We start from the raw sequence: 23132 nt of genomic DNA, 5'->3' as shown, positions 1-23132 counted from the left end.
TACTGGCTTAAGTGTGGGTTCATCCGGCTTGAGCACAGGCTCATCAACTTGAGCACAAGGTCGCTGGCTTGAGTGTGGGATCGTAGGCAAGACTCCATGGTTGCTGGGTTGAGCCCAAAGGTTGCTGGCTCGAAGCCCAATGTCACTGGCTTGAGCCCAAGGTCATGAGTCACTGGCTTGGCTATAGCCACCCTCCCCCAGCCCCCCCGGCGACCCTATCAAAGCAATATGAGAAAGCAATCAATGAACAGCTAAAGTGACACCTTTGTGAGTTGATACTTCTCATCTCTCTCCCTGTCTGTCCCGGTTTCTCTCTAAAAAATAAATAAAATAACTAACAATTCATCTGATGTGGAAATTCCTTTTCTAAGAAGATTGGGCATCTATATACTATAAATGCATTTGACTAAATGTTTGGAAAATGAGAAAAATGAGAAAATACTACAGATTTTAAGATATTGAATTAATTTCCCTCTGGTTCAAAAATTCCATGACTGACATTTTATTTGGCTGAAAATACAAAAGCATCCATTCAAGAAAGTCTATAAAACTTCTCATAATGAGATGCTCACAAATTTTATTATTTTATAACTTCAATCTGTTCTTCAACAAAGTAGACTAAGAAATAACTTAAGGAAATCACAAACATTTAATGAAGGCAGAAATAAGTGAAAATTGGCAGGGAGGGATAGAATCACAAGTTAGTCTTCAGATGTAGTCCTGCTACTACTTCCTGGATAATAACTAGGGAAATCTCAGTCTCTCTAAACTTCCTCATTTATGTAACAGGATTAAAATATACACAAGATAGTTGGGAAGAGTGAACTTGATCAGATAATTTACTTCAAATGTTTCTTTAACATAATACATATTAGGTGAGGAAATATAAAAATAATAATCTTCAAACACATATATGATGCATATGGAAGCTATTATTATTCCACTTCATCTTTAGGAAATGAATGATACTGGCATAGTAATTTATATAAAAAAGGTACACACACTCACACATACACAGGGTGTACCAAACTAGGGCTTCAGCTGTTTATATGAAAAATAATACAATTAATAAATTAATAATATAGGAATAAACTGTTTTTGCATACTCACAACTATAAACCTACTTTTGCCCCAACATGTATATTTTCATTTATATATATTAAAGGTGCTCCAAGAGTAAAGGTCCATGAATCATTCAATATTTAATAAGTTAAAAAAATAGGTACATATATTGGTACTCATTTGTATTATTTGAGGAAAAGCCAACCATTTCCTAGAACGAACTGATTATAAATTTTCTTAACAATAAAAATTAAAGGTTTGACCTTTTGTAATCTTTCTAGAGCAAATGTTTATTATTTTATTTTTGACAAAGACTGGTTAAAATTTTTTTTCTTTAAAATGTCTACATGGTTCCATGTACTTCCAACCATACTATTTCCCTACAATTTAATAAAATTATTTAATTAAAATATTTTAATAGTTAAATTGTAAACTTACTCTGGTCTTGTTCCAGCTTTATCACCTAGAAAATTCAAGAAGTTTTGTGTAAAAATAGGTAATTCAACAAATACTGAAATATTTGTACTGCAAATAAAAGTTTTAAGTTAATGTAAACTAAGGTATAAATAGAAACTGTTAAGCATTTCTTACAAAGCCCCTTAAACGTCATGACTTGTCACAAACTCCAACTACAGCAAGTTATGGAGATATATTTATGTATATATAAAGTTATATAGTTGATGTGCACCTATTTCTTTCAAAGGCAAGAATCTTTTTTAATAAGTCAGAGAAAGAAAGACAAATAGCATATTATAAGTGAAATCAGTTATAAGTGAAATCTAAAGAATAAAATAAACAAAATAGAAACAGATTCATAGATACAGAGAACAGACTGACAGCTGTCGGAAGGGAGGGGAGAGAGGGGGCTGGGTGAAACAGATGAAGGGACTAAGCAGTAAAAAATGGTAGTTACAGAACTGTCACAGAGATGTAGAACACAGCAAACCGGGAGCATACTCAATAATATTGTGATAACTATGTATGCGGGCCAGATAGTACTTGAAACAATGTGGAGACCACTCTGAGAAGTACAATATTTTCCTAACCACTTCGTGGTACATTTGAAACTAATACAGAATAACACTAAATGTAAACTATATTGAAAAATAAAAATATACAAGTTTTTTAAATCTTCTATCTTCCATAAAAAATATTGCAACCTGGCAGTTTAACTCCTAAGAGCTTTACTTGAAACTTTTTAAAGCTCAATCAGTATGGAATACTAAAATATATCAGATTACCTGAACTACTCTAAATATTTTACAAAAGCAGCAAATTTTCAAGAATGAAATTTTTCTGTGCCTGAGATCAATCGAAAGCTCTCTCAGTAGTAACACCTATTTCATTAATAGCATACACACTTAAAAATAGATAAAAGTAACTTTTTCTTCAGCAAAATGATACAATGACCTGTTTATTTAAGGACATAGAGAAAATATAGAAACACATAAATCTTCATCCCACAGGAGAACCTTAATAGTTCCTTCCAGTCTTTTTCTGCATTTACGCATACTTTTTAAAATGCAATCAGGATTACTTTGTCACATTTTAACATATTTTTTCTCAGCATGCTGTGAATATTTTCCATGTCAATTAAAATGACTCTCAATCATCAGAGTAGATAGATGATGTAGCTGTAGTGTAATCTTCACACCCAACTCTTTGCTTAGCATCTTAGCAGCTACTACAGAAATAATGTTGATGCGGGGAGTGTCTATATCTACAAGTACCTGTGCACCTACCCGATCTTTACTTCAAGAAGAGGACTTTAGAGATCAGAGCATGCTTCTGACATCTTACCACTGATAACACTTGTCTCAACTTACCTTCCCATCTACTAAAAATAAGCGTAACTTTTCCACCACACCCTCAACAACAATGAACACATTAAAGAAAAATAAATCATGGCTAGTATGTGGGTGAAAAATGTCAACTCATTTCCATCTTAATTCATATTCCTGAAGTAAAATATCTATTTCAAATGTTAATGAGACACATGCATTTCTCCTGTGAACTACTTATTGATGCTATTTGTACTTCTCTTACTGACTTCTAAGAGTCATTTTGACATTAAGCAAATTATTTGTCTCGTGTTTATATTTCATGTGTCTATTTCTAAAACTAGACCCTTAATAACTGCAAGATTCATGATTTCAGAGATGTTAAAATGTGAAAAAAGCAGCATGTGAAATAAAGTATTTTACTTTATATTTGTCATTTACCTTTTATCTCTGTACCAAATTTGCTTTTGTTCACCTCTTTAATCCAACTGTAATTTATTTTTCCATATTTGTATTACATTATTCTAGGATTTTTTCTTTCTTTAGTTTGACATGTCTGAAATTGGCACCCATGTTCTATACACAGTGTTTTAGATTTGACAAGACACCGTAATATAAGTTAGGGATTTAATTTAATTTTTCCCAAGTATTTAAACTTTTTTATTGACCAGTTGTTATTTTGCTGTTTCTTTGATATTCCAGTTTATTATATTTTTAAAAAATTAATACACACACAAGCATGTGTATAAAAACTTGCTCCTGTTTCTTGATTAGTGTGGACTCCTAATCAGTCCACCTAGCTTGCCTCGGAAATAAATACCTATGGACTACTATAAAGGCTTCCTAACAGTTCTCTACATCTACTCTTGGCTTCCTGTACATTATTCTCCACATGGTTCTCAGAATGCTCTTCTTAAAATACAAGTCTCACCATGTCACACTATCCAGATTAAAACCCTTTAGTAGGTCCTGACGGTCGGCTCAGCAGTAGAGTGTCACCTGGCGTGTGGAAGTCACAGGTTCAATTCCCGGTCAGAGCACACAGAAGAAGTGACCATCTGCTTTTCCACCCTTCTCTCCCTCCTTCCCCTCCCACGGCCACAAGCAAGTTGGCCCTGGCGCTGAGGATGGCTCCATGGCCTCCACTCAGGCACCAGAACAGCTCAGTTGCAGAGCAATGGAACAGCAGCCCCAGATGGATACAACATCAGCCCCAGATGGGGGTTGCCAGGTGGATCCTGGTCAGGGCACATGCAGGAGTTTGTCTCTCTGCCTCCCTGCCTCTCACTTGACAAAAATAAAAAATAAAAAAAATTAAAAAAAAATTCTTTAGTAGATCCCAACTGTCCTCAGTATAATTACAAAACTCTTTAATGTTTTATAACAAAGCCCTCTTTGTGATCTCTGGAATCTGAATCTTTCTGTTCTACAGCTACACTGGCCTGTCAGCACTTTTTCAAAAGGGCTAAGATCCTTCTCATGTTTAAGCCTCGCTCCATGCTCATGGAATGCTGCTCTCTACCATTCTTCATCTGATTAAATCCCACTAATAGTAGAGGTCCACATTAATATAGCTACATAAAAAAAATTCTTTTAGATTAAAAAAAAATCCCTTGACTCCCTTGACACATGTATCAGATTAGAGGGAGCCGGGATGTGGTACGTGTAGCCATGTGCACTTATTCTGTGTGTCCCTTTTGCTTAATTCTAGCAAAGGTACAATATACATGAAATAGGACCGGGATGGGGCTAACCCCTTATATTTCTCTCACTCCTTTGTTTCAGTTGGCTCCTTCACGTGGAGCTTAGTAGCAATTACAATGAAGAAACAAGTAGTCTCATGTTTAAAATATAAGTAGTTAGAAGGTATCAAGCTGCTCCAACTGAGTAAAAAATAAACAGCTAAAACATCTAAGGCTATTTTTCTAATGATGAAGTTGCTATAAAGAATACTACATAAAAACAAGAGATAGAACCCTATGTTTAGAAATTTGTAAATGTTCATTCAAAGAGAAACCCAAATTGTGTAAGTTTAAAAGGATTTTAGCAACTTTTAGGATAATAATTCACCCTAAAATAAATAGTACCTCTTTATAATAAAACCCATGTTAATTAAAAAAATTCTTATACAGATATAAAGACACTATTTATCCCTTTACCCATTATGTCATTCTAAGTTCTTCTGAGAAAACTTAGAATGCAATGTACATGTATATACTCTAATTAAAGACACACTTTCATCAGAAACAGAAAAGATGCTACAAAACAAGACATAACACACAGAACAATAAAAAACTTTTCCAAAAGAATATGGCAAACTTTTAAAAAAAATCTTCAGCATGACAAACAGCACAGTAACAAAAGTACTTTCACACTAACTGATGTGTAACACCTTTCTGCAAAGCAGTTTCACAACATATACCAAAAGTCTCCCAAATGTCCCTATCTTTAAGCCAGTGATTCAATTTCTAGGTATTCACCCTAAAGAAATAAACAAACATATGAACATTTATAACAAAAGCAAACACCGAGATAGCATTTACTATGAACCTGGCTCTGCTAAGGTTTTACAAATAGTAATCCTCAAACTAACCCTACAAAGTAGGTTCCATTAGTTTCCCTCACAGATTAAAACAAAAAATACTAAAGCACCGAGAGAATAAATAACTTGATTAATGCAAAGTTTGTAAATAATTCAGCTAGGATTTGAACACAGGCAATTTATCTCCACAGCTGACACTCTTTAAACTTAATACTACCTTGGGCCTCTCTGCAAAGACGCCCAGTATAGTGATACTTCCCAGAGTGAAAAGAAACTGGAAACAAACACTAACAATAGAACGATGGTTGACTAAATTGATATATCCATTCATAAAATTAATATTAAGCAACATTAACATATTTTTAAAGAACTACTAACATTGACAAATACTTCTGATGTATTATTACATGGGAGAAGAGCAGGTTTCAAACAGTATATGTATTATAATCCCAAATAAAAAGTACATATTAATATGCACAATAAAACAGCTACATGAGGCATAGGCACATACAAATCTCAATTTTCACAAAAATAAAATTTTAAATGCACAGCACACAAAATTTATTAAATACAATACAAATAAACTTAAAAGTAAAATACTTTACTCCTGAATATATAGCATAACTAATGATCTTCCAGATACAGGAATTTAAGTTCCTTTGCAGGATTTTTAGAATTTATAATAACATTACTTACTCTTTTTATCTGATGAACTACTAAAATCTATACCACCAAGGCCTTCGTTGCCTGCAGTTGAAGTAGCTGCTGTGGTTCCCAAAGTCAAGCTTAAAGCATTCTGCCCAAGACCTACAAATAAGCCAAACATCTATATTTATAAAGTTCCCTGGAAGTCTTTATAATGATTTCTTCTGACCAAAGGACTCAAATGCTTTTAAGTTGGATCCCAGGTTTTATTCATACTTGATTCGGAAAAATAACAAAAAACAAGTCCAGAGCATACTCTGCACAAAGACTGATAGTCTTGCTTGGATTCAATGGTATATGTAATTTGCATAATATGATTTTTCTTAATGAAAAGGGTCAGAATATATCTGTTAATTCAATACAATTAATAAGTATATGTAAACACTTTATTTTATTTTGTTTATAAGCCCTTCCTACAAAAGCAGTTTCAGTTTGTATGTTTTCAGGTGAATATATCCTGTCTTCCAACCATAGTTTGGAATTACATACTTTTAAAGTAATCTATTATTGAATGTGTTAACTCAATAGGTGGAGTTAATGTATAGCTTTACAACATCTACGTTGATCAAATTATACATATTTTTAAAACCTTACAATTTTATTTGTCAACTATACCTCAATAAACCTGGAGGAAAATAAATATCTAGAATGAATTTATACGAGTTTAGTATAATATAAAGTTTTACTATTAATGAAATGTAAGGAATAACTGGAAGTCTTATAGTTCAAACATCATCAAAATTTCATACTTTCAAAAACTTAAAAAAAATGGAGACTTAAAAGGAAAAACAAACTTTTCTCTAAATCCCACCTCACTGACAAAAGAAATGAAAGGGACTAGACTACAGTTAATTTTTAATCATTATTATTTACCATATTCCCATATGTATAAGATGCTCCCATATATAAGGCACACCTTAATATAGGCGCCTGAAATTTGAAAATAAATGTAATACATAAAGTTATTGAACTCAAGTTTTATTCATCATAAAATTCATTCAACCCTGCATCTGCGCAAAAAAGTGGGAAATGCAAGTAAAAAAATCTACCACCACTGTATAAGACGCACCAGTTTTAGATCCCAAAATTTTCAAAAAAGAGTGCATCTTATACATGGGGAAATACAGTACTTGTGGATCAAATAGCAAAATTTCAAAGATCTTGCTTTTTAAATCATATAAGTCAATACAATCCCAAGCTGACATAATGGTGGGTATTTTAGACAGGATGCTATCTATCTACTTTAGAAACAGAGAAAACATAGTGATGCCTTCTTATTTCATCTCTACTTTTGGTAATTTGTGTGTATTTAAGTAAAATTTTGTTAATTTGTGTCTACTTGGTAAAATCTCAAAAAAAAATAAATAAAAAGGAAAAACAACCTCAGAGAAAACAGTGAAATGTACTGGTAAGAGCATGAGATAACTGAAAACGGGATTTAAATCCTGGCAATGTATGAAAAAACTTAGCTAAATAAGTAACTTCTTATGTTTTAAAAAGATCAGTTAATTTTAGGTTATATATCCATATATTAAGCATGGAATACTGTGTCAAGAGCCTAGGAAAAATCCTAACAGACCCAAAAACTCAATAAAAGACACACAAAAAACATATACCTCCCATATACTATTTTTGTCTTTCATTGGAATCTTCGGGGGATATTTAAATATTTATCCTACAAAGAAATGTATGTTATAGTCATCTAGTAATTTGGTTATTAGAAGACATTTTGAATACCTACAAAGTTAAACAATAAGGACAAAAATATTTGAAAGATCAATAAAATTTGCCTTGGCCAATGGTGCAATGCATAGAGCATCGTCCTGGATAGTCGATGTTGCCAGCTCAATCCCGAGGTCCCCAGTTCAAGCCCTGGTCAGGGCACATATGAGAAGCAATCAATGGCACAACTAAGTAAAACAATTTATTGATGCTTCTCTCTATTCCCCTCCTTCCACTCTCTCTTTCAAAGAAAAATCAATGAAATCTGAATATTACAAATTTCTACAGGTTACCTTGACCAACTCCTTTCACCCCTTCCACTGACTTGGAATTATCCATTAAATTTAGGATTTAAATTGAGAACACAAGGCCCTGGCCGGTTGGCTCAGCGGTAGAGCGTCGGCCTAGCGTGCGGAGGACCCGGGTTCGATTCCCGGCCAGGGCACATAGGAGAAGCGCCCATTTGCTTCTCCACCCCTCCGCCACGCCTTCCTCTCTGTCTCTCTCTTCCCCTCCCGCAGCCAAGGCTCCATTGGAGCAAAGATGGCCCGGGCGCTGGGGATGGCTCTGTGGCCTCTGCCCCAGGCGCTAGAGTGGCTCTGGTCGCAACATGGCGACACCCAGGAGGGTCGCAACATGGCGACACCCAGGAGGGTCGCAACATGGCGACGCCCAGGAGGGTCGCAACATGGCGACGCCCAGGATGGGCAGAGCATCGCCCCCTGGTGGACAGAGCGTCGCCCCTGGTGGGCGTGCCGGGTGGATCCCGGTCGGGCGCATGCGGGAGTCTGTCTGACTGTCTCTCCCTGTTTCCAGCTTCAGAAAAATGCAAATAAATAAATAAATAAATAAATAAATAAATAAATAAATTGAGAACACAAAAGAACTATAGCTTTAATAGAAATCATCAAGTTATATTCCTTCATGTCTCCCACACAACCAAGTAAAATACTAGACACATATTAGGGTCTCAGGGAAAATACTGAAAGAGCCATTATAAATTAATGTAAGCATTACTGAAAATTCTGTGATTTCAACATGTTATCAACTATTCCTAATATATAAACTGTTAAACAGAAATTTTCTGTCAGACAAACTGATCACTTGAGTATTGTCTGGCTATAATAAAATTATTTAATATTGTATTTTAAAATTTTGCCTTCATAGTGTGCTAATACCCTTTTCCTGATGTCTATAATAGAAAGCCATTCCTAGAACCAAGGCTTAAAAGGTCAAGATATTCTACAATAACTGTAGACACTAAATAACCCAAACTATTCAAATGCTATTTATCAAAAAGACAAATTTCTCTAGAAACTAAGGGCTCCTCAAACAGGCCCCTCTTTATCAACTCAGTCAATATTGAGAAACAAGAAAATTTTTATCTAAAATATGACTAAGAGCTCCAATTATGCATGCAAAACATTAAAATTGTTTTCATACTAAAAGGAAAACATACAGGTTAAGTAGACAAAGTAATCAGCTCAAAATACCAAATAAAGTAAATTTTAAAATATTTGTTATTTCTGGAGAGCAAATACCATTGATTACCTACCTGATGATGCTGTGTTTGTAGTCTGAAAAAGCGAACCCCCCAAACCAGCTAAGGCCCCCCCTAAAGAAAGGCCTGTCGACGCAGTCGTAGTTGTGGCTGCCGTTCCACCCAAGCTGTTCAGAGTAAATCCTGTGGATGCTATAAAGGTGAGATTGTAAGTCTTCAAAAAGAAACTGTTTCTAGAACACCACAGAAAATACAAAATACTTTCTCAAAACAATGAAAATCCATGATAAAACTGTTTCTTGGAAAAACTCCTCAATAAAGATAAAATTATATATACTTACAAATAAAGAGAAAACCAGTATCAGAAAAAAGGACTTTGGGTAATAACAGAATGATACTGGGTAACTGATTTCACACGGTAATAAAGAGTTTTCAGCCCAGGCCACCAACTCTGCCTTCAAATCTGAATGAATTTCAGCCAGGGACGCTTTATGTAAACTCTTTCTCCTTCCCTGTCACCAAAATGCGCCTCGAAAACAAAGCAGGTATTAATAGTTTTACACTTATTTCTCTCATCCTCTCCCCTGCTTTGCTCTCTGAATAGAGACCAACTTCTATGACAGTCTCTGCTGCTTTAATGCCCAATGCTGAATTTTTTTACAAATCAGTAATAGGTCAAAATTGCTGAATGATTTAAATAAAAATTTTCCCAAATTGAAGTTATCTTTAATAAACATGGATACCTATGTACACTAACCAACTAAAATTATAATTTAACCACAACACGTGACTTTTTCCCATTCTGCCTCACCTGCGGGAGTTGATGTCAGAGCAGATGAAAGAGTAAGACCACTAGCTGAGGTAGAAGTAATAGGCAGAGCAAATGGTGTGGCAGAGGCTGCAGGTTTATTGAATCCCAAACTGAAACTTGTTGCAGATGCAGATGTAGTGGTTGGAGTTCCTATTTAAAAAACAAAAAAATCCTTAGTTTAAAATAACTGTATGTATATATGTCAGTCAATCCAGATTCCTCAAAGTTAGTGATCCTATGTTTTGCAGAGAGAACAAGGATGTACTTGTATATGAGAGAAAAATATACAAGTTGGTACCAAATGATGGTGCATACTGAAAAGATGGCCCTAAGAGTTAAGGAAGCAAAAAAAAAAAAAAAAAAATTCAATCAATGTGTTAATATTGACATTCAATTTTGGTTCTACCCCTACACTGACTTAAAACAGCCATCAACCCTTCCTTTCCTTCATACTCAGCAGAAAAATGGCCCCTTTTCCAAGACTATTTTAATGACCTTTCTCTACTGCTCAAAACCGTCTTCCTGAGAGCTGCTGTCTGTCAGCGCCCCGCTCTCTTCCTGCCTCTCCTCCTGCTGCTCCCTTCGGTTCACTTTTGTAGATCCCCTTCCTCCATTCACTTTTTTTTTTAAGTGAGAGGAGGGAAGGCAGAGACAGACTCTCGCATGCATCTGGCCCAGGATCCACCCAGCAAGCCCACTAGGGGGTGATGTTTTGCCCATCTGGTACCCTTACTCTGTTGCTCAGCAACCAAACTCTTCTTAGTGCCTGAGGTGGAGACCACCAGAGCCATCTTCAGTGCACAGGGCCAACTCACTCTAATTGAGCCTTGGCTGCAGGAGGGGAGGAGAAGGGGGTGTGGAGAAGCAGATGGGTGCTTCTCCTATGTGCCCTGACCGGGAATCAAACCCAGGACATCCACATGCTAGGCCAACATTCTACCACAGAACCAACCGGCCATTGTCATTCATTGTTCACTGCTTAAATGATACTCCGCATGGTTCACTTCCTGCTCTCTTATTTCTTAAAAGATCTCACTCATTTTCAGAATTTCAACTATAACTACAGGTACATGGATCTAATCTATATCTATCTGAGTCTGCATTGGCTAGATATACCTAAATGCCCTTTTGGACTCCTACATTTTTCTCCCTATATATATTTGTGTGTGTGTGGCAGAGACAGAGAGTCAGAGAAAGGGACAGTCAGGGACAGACAGACAGGAAGAGAGAGAGATGAGAACATCAATTCTTTGTTGCAGCTCCTCAGTTGCTCATTGATTGATTTCTCATATGTGCCTTGACTGAGGGGCTACAGCAGAGCTAGTGACTCCTTGCTTGAGCCAGTGACCTTGGGCTCAAGCTGGTGAGCCCTGCTCAAACCAGATGAGCCCGCGCTCAAGCTGGAGACCTCGGGATCTCAAACCTGGGTCCTCCACATCCCAGTCCGATGCCCCATCCACTGCGCCACCACCTGGTCAGGCTCTCCCTATATTAAAAAAAATATTTCCTAAACCCCCTGTGGTCAATTCAGTTGCTCAAGGCAGAAACCACAATCCTTCTTGACATCCCTTTTCTCCACTGCAACTGACACATCCTGTAAATTCTCCTTCAGGATATGATTTCACACATAGGTGGGATATAAAACTGAGACTCATGGACACATACAAAAATGAAGTGGTTTCTAAGGGGGAGAGGGTGGTGGTGAAAGAAGTAAAGAGGGACAAACATACAGTGACAGAAAATGATTTGACTTTGGGTGACAGGCACACAATGAAATCAACAGTTCAAATGCTATTGAGATGTTTATGTGAAACCTATGCTCTCTTACTAATCAGTATCACCCCATTAAACTTACTTCCTAAATAAAAAAATAAATTTTATTTCAGAGCTATTCTAAGAATACAAGCATCCTCAAAAATCTTAGTTCAGGCCATTTCCTCTCTCAAGAACTATTACAATAACCTTTTAATTTGTTTCTGTTATCAATTTCCTCTAGCCTATAATCTAATCTTGGAATTATCTGTGATTCCCAGTATAAGATTCCCATAAACTCTCCACTCTTAAATAGTCTAAAATGTTGGCATTGCCTTTCCCATCTGGTCCCACTGTTCCTCAAAATCTCTCCCTACCATTCCTATCCCTAAATCTCAAAACTCCAATAACAAAGTATTATTGCCATTTCCCTGTATCTTTTTTTGACTGGGTCTTGCATTTTCCACTCATCAATGTAGAATGTTTCATGCCCCTAAAATGAACTCCTGCTCTCTTTTCCCTCTGCCTTCCTTGGTGCCTTGCATAAAGCTGTTAGAGCTTTTATCAGATTACACAAGGACATAGTATTATACCTGCCCAGTCACCTCACCTCATAACAGACTGTCTTGCTCATGCACTCAGCAGTTCGTGACATCAACAGCCAATACTAGGCCACAGTTAGGAAACAGTAGCTTATCAAAAATTTAAATGAAGTAAAGTATAAATGGCTTATTTGGAGCTCTCCTAAAAGCACTAACGGAAAAAAAAATCCAAATATTATCCTTTTGCATTGACCTTACTATAAGTTCCTGCCAAGTACAGTGCTTTGAAATCATGTATGAATTCCACAATCTCAGAAAATAAGAGAATCCAATTGCTTGCACTTGTAGTCAATCCTATCCAAAATTTTGGTGGTAAATACGTGCTTTCTGTTAACAATAAGGTAGGCAGCAGCCAAGTGAAGAAAGTCTTGCCTTTGAGACAAACCAAAAGAATGCCATCTTCCACTGATGATTAAATTTTATTTAGTCTAAACTTTATTTCAATTTTTAATTTAATTTTAATGGTGTTATTCAATGTACTTTTCTTCTTTCATTTCCTTTCCCATTAATTACTGCCATACAGATTCAAGGCAGGCTATAACCCTAGTTATTCACATTCCCTTTGGCATACCACTACAGGAAACTATGTTTTTGAGCTGGAAGAGAATCGAAAGCTTCTTATGGTCCAATGTCCTCATTGGGGCTTAATTCCAAGACACCTGGCCTACATTTTTGTGTCTTTTCCACTAAATGAACTCAAATGACTGAAAAATATATTGTAAAATAAATTCCCACAGAAAAACCATAGCTGAATTAAAAAATTGTTTTAAATTGAAAAAGGACTACATAGTAATTTTAAATACTCAAATACTAAAAGATTCTTTGATAAGTCAGCATTTGTGATCTGTGATCTATATTCATATCCTTACATGCTTTTCTCTATACCCCAGCTCTGAAGGATATTAGGAAAGAGTTGAAAACCACAGATCTGGAATCTTTCCTCAAAAGTTCTTGCCCAGAGTCAACCCTATAGTTATAGTTGTTACTATTTGTGGGGACAAAAAGAAAAATAAAATTTAATCATCAGTGGAATATGGCATTCTTCTGGTTTGTCTCAAGGGCAAGACCTGGAATCATGGAACCTAAGGAGTGAGAACACTGTTTATAATCCAATATGTATCACAATTTCTTCTACCATAACCACTTATATAAAAAATCTTCCTATAGAATTGATTTTTATTCTGTAAGTGTATATAATCCAATTAATTAGGAAATAAGATTTATAAAATGAAAACAGCCTGACCTGTGGTGGCGCAGTGGATAAAGCGTCGACCTGGAAATGCTGAGGTCGCCGGTTCGAAACCCTGGGCTTGCCTGGTCAAGGCACATATGGGAGTTGATGCTTCCAGCTCCTCCCCCCTTCTCTCTCTCTGTCTCTCTGTCTCTCTCTCTGTCTCTCCCTCTCCTCTCTAAAATGAATAAATAAATTTTTTTAAAAAATTAAAAAAAAAAAGAAAACAATTATTGCTTAGAATATTAGGCAAAGAAGAAAAAAAGCTACTCCAAGGAAAACGCTGGCACACAGAGCTGAAGCTCACAGGCTGGTCTCATATTTATTCCTGCAATTCTTTCACTTTCTGTGTGTGGCTGTGAAGAATACTGTAATCAATGCTAGAAGATCAATGCAAAAGATGTAAAAGAGACCAAGTGGCACTGAGGGTAGAGATTAAAGAATAAATAATAAAGCAACTCCAGTAAAACATTTTTAGTTTATAACAAAATACTTGTAGCATTAAAAAAAACAACAATACACCTGACTGGTGGTGGCGCAATGGATAGAATATCGACCTGGGACACTGAGGTCCCAGGTTTGAAACCTCAGAAACCCTGGATTCACCAGCTTGAGTGCGGGATGCTGGCTTGAGTGTGGGATAATCAATATGATCCCACAGTCACTGGCTTGAGCCCAGAGGGTCACTGACTTAGCTGGAGCCCCCCAGTCCAGGCACATATGAAAAGTAGTCAAGGCACGTATGAGAAGCAACCAATGCACAACTGAAGTGAGAAAACTGTAAGTTGATGCTTCTCATCTCTCTCCCTTCCTGTCTGTGTCTGCCTCTCACTCTCTCGCTTAAAAAAAACAAAACAAACAAAAAACAACAAACCACTTTTTATCATTGAAATGTCCACCAAACTACCCTCTTGCCCTTTTCCCAGTGAAACAACTGTTTTAATATAACAATTTAAAACATCTCTTAGGAATGTAAATTATAGCTGTGGCTGGCTGGCTCAGTGGTAGAGTGTCCGCCAGGAATGTAGAAGGACCGGGTTCGATTCCTGGTCAGGGCACACAGGAAAAGTGCCCATCTGCTTTCCATCCTTCACCCTCCCCTTTCCTTTCTTCCCCTCCCACAGTCAAGGCTCTATGTGAGCAAAGTGGCCCGGGCGCTGAGGATGGCTCCATGGCCTCCGCCTCAGGTGCTAGAATGGCTCCGGTTATAACGAAGCAACACCCAAGATGGGCAGAACATCGCCCCCTGGTGGGCTTGCCCAGTGGATCCTGGTCCAGCACATGTGAGAGTCTGTCTGACTGTTTCCACGCTTCTAACTTCAGAAAAATACAAAAATAAATAAATAAATATAAAAAGAATGTAAATTATAGCATTATAGCCTTGACCAGATAGCTCAGTTGGTTAGAGCATCGTTCCATTACACCAAGGTTGGGGGGTTGAGCCCTAGTTAGGACACATACAGGAACAGATAAACATCCTTGTCTGTCTGTCTGTCTCTCTCTCTCCCTTCTTCTCTCTCTAAAATCAATAATTTTTTAAAAAATTAAATTATATAAAAATAAAGAATGTAAATTACAGTGTTCTAGCAAAACAGGATGCTGACTGTCCCATATATGTTCAATTAATTAACGGCAAAATTGGTAAACCTAAATCTTCTCTAAGGTAAAGCACTGCATTATATAATCTATTAAAATTTAAATTACTTTAACTTATTATATATAAAGAGATATAACTTCTTTAATTCTTTAAATGTGTGTTTTCCTTCCTTACATTAAAGTAGATCATAGCTAATGGCTGGGCCTGTCACTGGCCCTTAATTCCATATCTCTTTATTTTTTTTTATCTTAGTAATTCCCATTTTTAAAGTCTACCATCAACAACAATACTTGCAAAGGGAGGAGATACACTACAGAACCATAAAGAGGATAAAATCCCAAACCTACTCCCTGAAAATGTGACAATCTTCCTTACCTGTATTTGTTCCTCCCAGTGTAAACCCAGTGGCAGGTTTAGATCCAAAGAGCCCGGTTCCAAAACTACCTGAAGAGGCAGATGTAGTTGCTAGAGTCGTGGCGCTTCCAAGACTTCCAAAATTGAGGCCTACAGGATTGCTTGTTTATAAAAGACAAAATAAAGTCTACTAGAACCAATATTTGCTTTAAAAAAATGAAAATTAACTCTTCAAGATTATTTTCTTTCATTTACCATAGCTAACACAGCTCCACAGGATAAAAAAGAAACTTATAATTTGAGCTAAGTTTAAATATTTTTCAGTTGTCTTTAAGAATAAATCCACATAGATAATTAGTCTTTAAAAAATATAATACCAACCTTCAAAAAAAGCATAATCTAGAGCAGTGGTCCCCAACCCCTGGGCCGCGGACCGGTACTGGTCCATGGGCCATTTGGTACCGGTCTGCAGAGAAAGAATAAATAACTTACATTATTTCCGATTTATATTTAAGTCTGAACGATGTTTTATTTTTTAAAAAATGACTAGATTCCCTCTGTTACATCCGTCTAAGACTCACTCTTGACGCTTGTCTCGGTCACGTGATACATTTATCCTTCCCACCCTAAAGGCCGGTCCGTGGCCCAAAAAAGGTTGGGGACCACTGATCTAGAGCAATTATGACTTCAGATCCCAAGTAATCACAAACTGGACCACACATATTCTCCTTTACCCAGTTTTTGTTTGAAAACGAGCATACTTTAAAATGGCCACAAGGAAATCCTTGAATGTGGAGCATTTTCCTTTTGAATTAATCATGTACAGTTCACACTGCTAAATGTTTGTTCTTCACCAACTACTAACATAAAAAAAAAGTAGGAGGCCCTGGCCAGTTGGCTCAGTGGTAGAGCGTCGGCCTGGCGTGCAGAAGTCCCGGGTTCGATTCCCGGCCAGGGCACACAGGAGAAGCGCCCATCTGCTTCTCCACCCCTCCCCCTCTCCTTCCTCTCTGACTCTCTCTTCCCCTCCCGCAGCCGAGGCTCCATTGGAGCAAAGATGGCCGGGGTACTGGGGATGGCTCCTTGGTCTCTGCCCCAGGCGCTAGAGTGGCTCTGGTCGCAACAGAGCAACGTCCCGGAGGGGCAGAGCATCACCCCCTGGTGGGCGTGCCGGGTGGATCCCGGTCGGGCGCATGCGGGAGTCTGTCTGACTGTCTCTCCCCATTTCTAGCTTCAGAAAAATACAAAAAAAAAAAAAAAGTAGGACATTCCCAGAAATGGAAAAGGTATTGTAAGATGTCTTTAACATCTATGACTATATCACCATACTCATGAGGTTGGGGGTGGGAGTGGGGGCAGGAGGGCAACAGATAAAAATGAACATATCCTGGCAAGAGTAAAATGCAAAGCAACATTATCTATCAAGATTGTGTTCACCAGCAGAAATCCTCTTCAGAGCGTTTCTGAAAGAGCAGCTAGTAACAAGTGATGTGAACGAAGTTCACAACTGTTCAACTGTTTTTATAAAGCCTCAGAGGCTCCAATTTGCTATCTCTAGATAGAACAAATTATAAAAATAGGCAAAAAATATCCTGGGCACTTGATACTTCAAAAATTATGTAGGAGAATTAACAGAGATTATAACATGCGTAACATAATGGGAAATCCCATTCATTTTATATATGTATTTTTATTAATTTTCTCTCTGCCCTTCCAAACATAATCACCATGAAAACTCAATGTCAAATGAAACTTTTTAAAAGCTTAGAAACCTGGAGAGTTTCAATTTAAGGGAAAGGCAGGGGTATTATGGCTGGGTTCCAGTTCCGGCACCCTATTGTGCTGGTATGTACTGACATTATGTAAACTCTTTGAGCCTGTATTTCTTCATCTACAACATGGGAATAACAGTACACACAAACATGATTTTTTGTGAAGATTAAGAGATCGTGCAGGATGAATAAACTTCACTCAATACATGTTGTTACTATTATTATCATTAGGAACACATATAAGTTCTACTGAACACATTATAAACATGGGTATTATCTCAACAAATCACTGAGGGCAAAGGAGAGAGAGGAGCTTAATTAAAGAGGCAGAAGCTGAAATCAGGGATCAACACTCAACCAGAATAAAGAGAAAGCATACACTAATTGTGTCTACCACTGGCTTTAAAAATGATACCTACCTAGGAGCACAAGTGTGTGCACTGGGTACAGGAAGTACTGGCTGTTGTCGGGGTAGGGCTGCAAGGTCTCACTGACAAAGCACTTTCTTTTTTTCTAATTTTAGTGAGAGGAGGGGAAGCAGAAAGACAGACTCCAAATGTGACCTGATGGGGATCCACCTAGCAAACCCACTAGCAGGTTATACTCTGCCCATCTGAGGCCATTGCTGTTGCTCAGCAACGGACCCATCCTTAGCACCCAAGGCCAATTCACTGGAACCAATCAAGCCATGAGGGTGAGGGTGAGGGTGAGGGTGAACAGGAGCAGAAGAGGAGGGGAGAGGTGGAGGACTGGGAATCGAATCTGGGACATCACATGCTGGGCCAATTGGCCAGGGCATACAAAGCACATATCTTTAAACACTTAACAAACTGAGTTTACAAGAAACATTGTTGGCAATCTTAATATCAAATTAAGAAAATGATTATTATGCTCTCCTTCCTCCCAATTAGTGATTCCATTTTTTTACTTCAGCTAATAAATATATAAATAGCTGATACAGCTGTGATATGTGCTATGGTACAAGATACTATGAAGATGCACACCTCCTCTAGATTGATAGGTCAGAAAAGGTCTCTCTGGGAAAGTAACGCTTTAAGTTCCAAACGCAGACATTAGCTAGGCACATTAGGTAGCAGGGAGTAGGGGAATTACATGTGGAGGGCACTGGCTTAAAGTGAGGTGTTTGGCCAAAACCACCTGAGGAACTGAGAAAAGGCTCAAGTTACAAGAGTACCTTTTTTCAAACTAAGATCAGGACCCATTAACAGGTATAATAAATTTAATTTAGCAGATTACAAGCATTTTTTAAAAATGCAACAGAACAGAAAGCATCAAAGGTGCATCTTATGGAGTAAGGTATCTTCCTTGGAAACTTTCAGTTACTTATGTTCCTGAGCTAGGTGATGATATAAATGTTATTCTTTTAGTGGGTCTGGATCACTGAATTGGAGCAAACTGGAATGAGGAAAAGATGGACTCAGATGAGCCTGCTGAAGAGGTTCCAGATTATTTGGCTCTTATTCTTACTTCATTACAATGATAGTGAAAAATCAATAAAAGGAGACAATGTGAATTTTTTAAAAAATATCAACCTGACTACAATGTATTCAATAGTAAAAAAGACAGACATAAAAGTAGATTTTTGAGTCCTGGCTGGTGGCACAGTGGATAGAGCGTTGGTTGTCTCGGAGTGACAAGGTCACTGGTTCGATCCCTGGGTCGCTGGCTGAATCCCCCAGGTGGCTGATTCAAGCCCTGGTCAGGGCACGGATGAAAAGCAACCAATGGGTGCACAACCAAGTGGAACAATGAGCTGATGCTTCTCATTCTCTCTTAAAAAAAAAATCAATGAAAAAAAATATTTTTGAGATAGCAATTGGGATTTCATTGAATAAGTAACAGATGATGGGAGTGTAAGGTGGTGGGCAAGGGGAAAGGTCACATGAGACACCAGACCGGGAACTTGGCTAGAACTGCCCACATCCATACTGGCCAGAAGAAACTTCCCAGGAGCCCTTTGGAAAAAAGCGACTGTCAGCCAGTAAGATTTCACCACATCATATTAGCTCCATCCTTGAGACCCTTTAAATATCCTCTATGCGGGTCACCCTATGCAACTTCCCTGGCCTCTGTGTCCCCAGGACCAGGGAACCTCGTCGGGCGGGATGCACTCTGTACGCGATAAAGCCTTTTATTATTTCACACTTTGTGGCTCTGGCCCCTTCCTTCTTCCTCGGTGGGGAAAAATACCTTACAGGGAGCAATTCTCATTTTATACGAAAAATATCACTGGTTGAAAACCCAGCAAGAATCATAAGTGTTTTTCTAAGAATGTAAGCTTCAAAACAGGATTCTTTTTTATTTTATCATCTAAAACACAGCATATTATATAGAATCTGTTCCATGAATGACAAGAGCTTGCAACAGGGTGGTAGTACTTTAAATAAATAGAAAATAATTAAAATTATCAGGCCCTGCTGATTAACTGTATAGTGATAGAATAGGATATATTAAAGAAAACTCCCAGATTTCTGACTTGACTGTGCAGTTTGTGGTCCTCCTCACTTTCTGAATACAGACAACACTGAAGGTATTTTTACCTCTAATTTACAACCATATTTAAGCTTCTTGCAACACCTACATACAATTCTTGTTTTAATGAACTCCTCTATCTGGAAAAGACTGAGTACTAATGGTTAAATCTGTCATCAGTAAAATGATCATTCACTATTTTAATTGCCTCTTTCTGGACTTCTGCTAGCCAAATTTTTGTCACCAGTGTAGCAGCCTGAGGAGAAATGATGAACATGCTACCTACATTTTGCAATTTAATTAAAAGACAATGTGAGTCATTAAAACACCACATTCTCACTTATGATACTCGTCTGCATACTGTTCAAAATTATCAGCAATACATGCTGCAAAAAGTACACCAAAAAAAAAGAAAAAAAAAAGAAAAAAGAAAAAAAGGACATCTGGAATCCCATGAGGTACAGGGCTTGAAAAGCTTGTTAACCAAGAACTTATTCAAGTAATGTAATGTCTAGAGTCGCATATCCTGTAATGAAATCTGCATTATTTGGGAGAAACTTATAAAACTTTTCTATTGTTTCTAAAACCCCACAATAAGTTGTATTTCATTCATTCGTTCAACATTCATTCCACACCTAAGACTGAGAAACTGCTAGGGCCCCAGTGTGAAATTCCAGGCCCTTCACCCCACTCCATAGGAACAATGTCGGTACCACTGTGGGTTTTGGGCGCTCACAATACAAAGATCCTCCACCCGCCCCTCAGCCATGCTGCCTGGAGAGCCCGAGAAGGGCGGCGATCGGGAAGCCGACGAAGCTGGAGCGGGGCAATTATTTTTCTCCATGCCGACCAGGAAAGAAGTCAGCAGGAATAAAGACGGGCCGGACTACTCCGGGAAAGAGAGGAAGGGCGGTTACCTAGACGCTCCCGTCCCGAAGGAGAAACCGCCGCCAGTGGCGGTCCCGCCGGGGGCGGCGGTGGTGGAGCCCAACGTGCCGGTCCCGAAGGAGAACCCCGTAGACATAGCTGCCCCGGCTCTGGGCCGTCAGCAAGCGAAAAGAGGTCTGGGGCAATCCTGTCGCCTCAAAGTCCAGGCGAGCCAGAAAGCATCGCTCCCGCTCAGCAGGGACCTGGCGGGAACTTCAAACCCAGCGGCCCAGAAGACAAGGCCGCAGTGCGACTGACAATCACCACTCCCCAGCGCTCTAAGCCCGCAAACAGCCCACCGGAAGCGAGCCCAGGGCGCACAGAACCCTGGGGCGGGGGCGCGGCCTGCGGGCCGCGCAAAGCTCCCTGGGACTAGGTGAGGTTGGCGCCCCGCCTACTCTCTAGGGGGAGGTTCCCAGAGTTCAAATCTAATCCAGCTATTTCTCTTTTAGTTCTAATGTTGATGTAATCTATTACATGCGTGTTGTGTTTTGTTTTTTTTTCAGAGAAAGAGAGAGTCAGAGAAAGGGATAGATAGGGAAAGACAGAAACGGAAAGAGATGAGAAGCATCAATCATTAGTTTTTCGTTGCACGTTGTGACACCTTAGTACAGGGGTCCCCAACTATGGCCCTCAGGGCGCTTGCGGCCCCCTGAGGCCATTTATCCTGCCCCGCTGCACTTCCCGAAGGGGCACCTCTTTCATTGGTGGTCAGTGAAAGGAGCATAGTTCCCGTTGAAATATTGGTCAGTTTGTTGATTTAAATTTACTGGCTCTTTATCTTAAATATTGTATTTGTTCCCGTTTTGTTTTGTTTTTTACTTTAAAATAAGATATGTACAGTGTGCATAGGGATTTTATTTTTTATTTTTTAATTAATTTTAATGGGGTGACATTGATAAATCAGGGTACATATTTTCAGAGAAAACATCTCTAGGTTATTTTGACATTTGATTATGCTGCATTCCCATCACCCAAAGTCCCATTGTCTTCCGTCACCTAACTGGTTTTCTTTGTGCCCCTCCCTTCCCCCAACCCTCTCAATCTCCCCCCCCCCACCCCGTAACCCCCACACTCTTGTCCATGTCTCTGAGTCTCATTTTTATGTCCCACCTCTGTATGGAATCATACAGTTCTTAGTTTTTTCTGATTTACTTATTTCACTCAGTATAATGTTATCAAGGTCCATCCATGTTGTTGTAAATGATCTGATGCATAGGGATTTGTTCATAGTTTTTATTATAGTCCGGCCCTCCAACGGTCTGAGGGACAGTAAACTGGCCCCTGTGTAAAAAGTTTGGGGACTCTTGCCTTAGTTGTTCATTGATTGCTTTCTCATATGTGCCTTGACCTCAGGCCTTCAGCAGACCCAGCGACCCCTTGCTAGAGCCAGCGACCTTGGGTCCAAGCTGGTGAGCTTTTGCTCAAACCAGATGAACCTGCGCTCAAGCTGGCGACCTCGGGGTTTCAAACCGGGGTCCTCCGCATCCCAGTCCGATGCTCTATCCACTGCACCACTGTCTGGTCAGGCGACATGTGTGTCGTGTTTCAATTAATGGTTATGTCCTTGCCTCCTGACAAAAAGGACTTGCAGAATCCCAAAATTGGGACGGCCCTCCTGATCGTTTCAAACCCCTACTACAGGAAAGGAGGTGACTTGAGTCTGTTGTTGGCCGACACCCGCTGAAGAACGAGGAGCGTGTCTGCTTCCTGACAGTTTCGAAGTCAACCCATAATAATTCACTCATCCGTTCAACGAGGTGAGTACCACCACCTCCGGGATCCCAGGCGCGCAGAGCCCAGAGGCTGCGGCCACCAAGGAAGTTCAGAAGAACGTCCTTTCGTGGGTGGGGTGGCTGGCCCTGTTCTTGGTGCTGACCGAGCGGACAGAACTGGACAGACCCTGGGTGTCAAAGGATGAGCCAGGTCTACAAATAGTGTTAGCGTTTCTTGCTTGCTAGGAGTGTGGTACCTGGGGTCGAGCGCCAGGTTGCCCCCTCCCCCCCATCGCTGCCTCCTGACTTTGCGGCATTCAGACGGCTGCGCTACCTCTCCTAGAGGATCTGCAAAAGGAAGGCAGAAGAAAACTACAGAAGTAAGTATACAATGTAAGGTGAAATGTAAGTATTCTCTCAGCAACCCTTAAACATTAAAAACAAAACAAAACAAAAAAAACACCTGGGTTTAAAGAAGAAATCCCCTCTGGAGGAAGGATCTCGAAAGACTTTCTAGCAGTAGTGCATTTTGGTGCTGCCATCATAACGTGGTTTTTCATTTTTT

The 23132-nt window shown here is 38.9% G+C and overlaps 1 protein-coding gene across 4 annotated transcripts in view; it reads right to left on the bottom strand.

The window, feature by feature from the left end:
- The window catches only part of NUP58 (nucleoporin 58), a 53031-nt gene extending 31864 nt beyond the window's left edge, over positions 1 to 21167 (bottom strand). For all 4 annotated transcript variants that reach the window (XM_066258316.1, XM_066258314.1, XM_066258312.1 and 1 more), the window contains exons 1-6: positions 20843 to 21167; positions 15682 to 15821; positions 10125 to 10274; positions 9368 to 9505; positions 6082 to 6192; positions 1501 to 1525 (exon numbers count right to left, since the gene is read on the bottom strand). In XM_066258316.1, coding sequence (XP_066114413.1) covers positions 1501 to 1525; positions 6082 to 6192; positions 9368 to 9505; positions 10125 to 10274; positions 15682 to 15821; positions 20843 to 20949 — 671 coding nt within the window. In that variant the 5' untranslated portion in view covers positions 20950 to 21167. The remainder of the gene's footprint in view (positions 1 to 1500; positions 1526 to 6081; positions 6193 to 9367; positions 9506 to 10124; positions 10275 to 15681; positions 15822 to 20842) is intronic.
- Between the last annotated feature and the right edge of the window lie 1965 nt (positions 21168 to 23132).

The sequence above is a fragment of the Saccopteryx bilineata genome, chromosome 2 (genome assembly GCF_036850765.1).
Source record: "Saccopteryx bilineata isolate mSacBil1 chromosome 2, mSacBil1_pri_phased_curated, whole genome shotgun sequence".
NCBI classification, from domain to species: domain Eukaryota; kingdom Metazoa; phylum Chordata; class Mammalia; order Chiroptera; family Emballonuridae; genus Saccopteryx; species Saccopteryx bilineata.
Note: the sequence above shows the minus strand (reverse complement) of the source record. Positions and strands in the feature narration are given on the sequence as shown.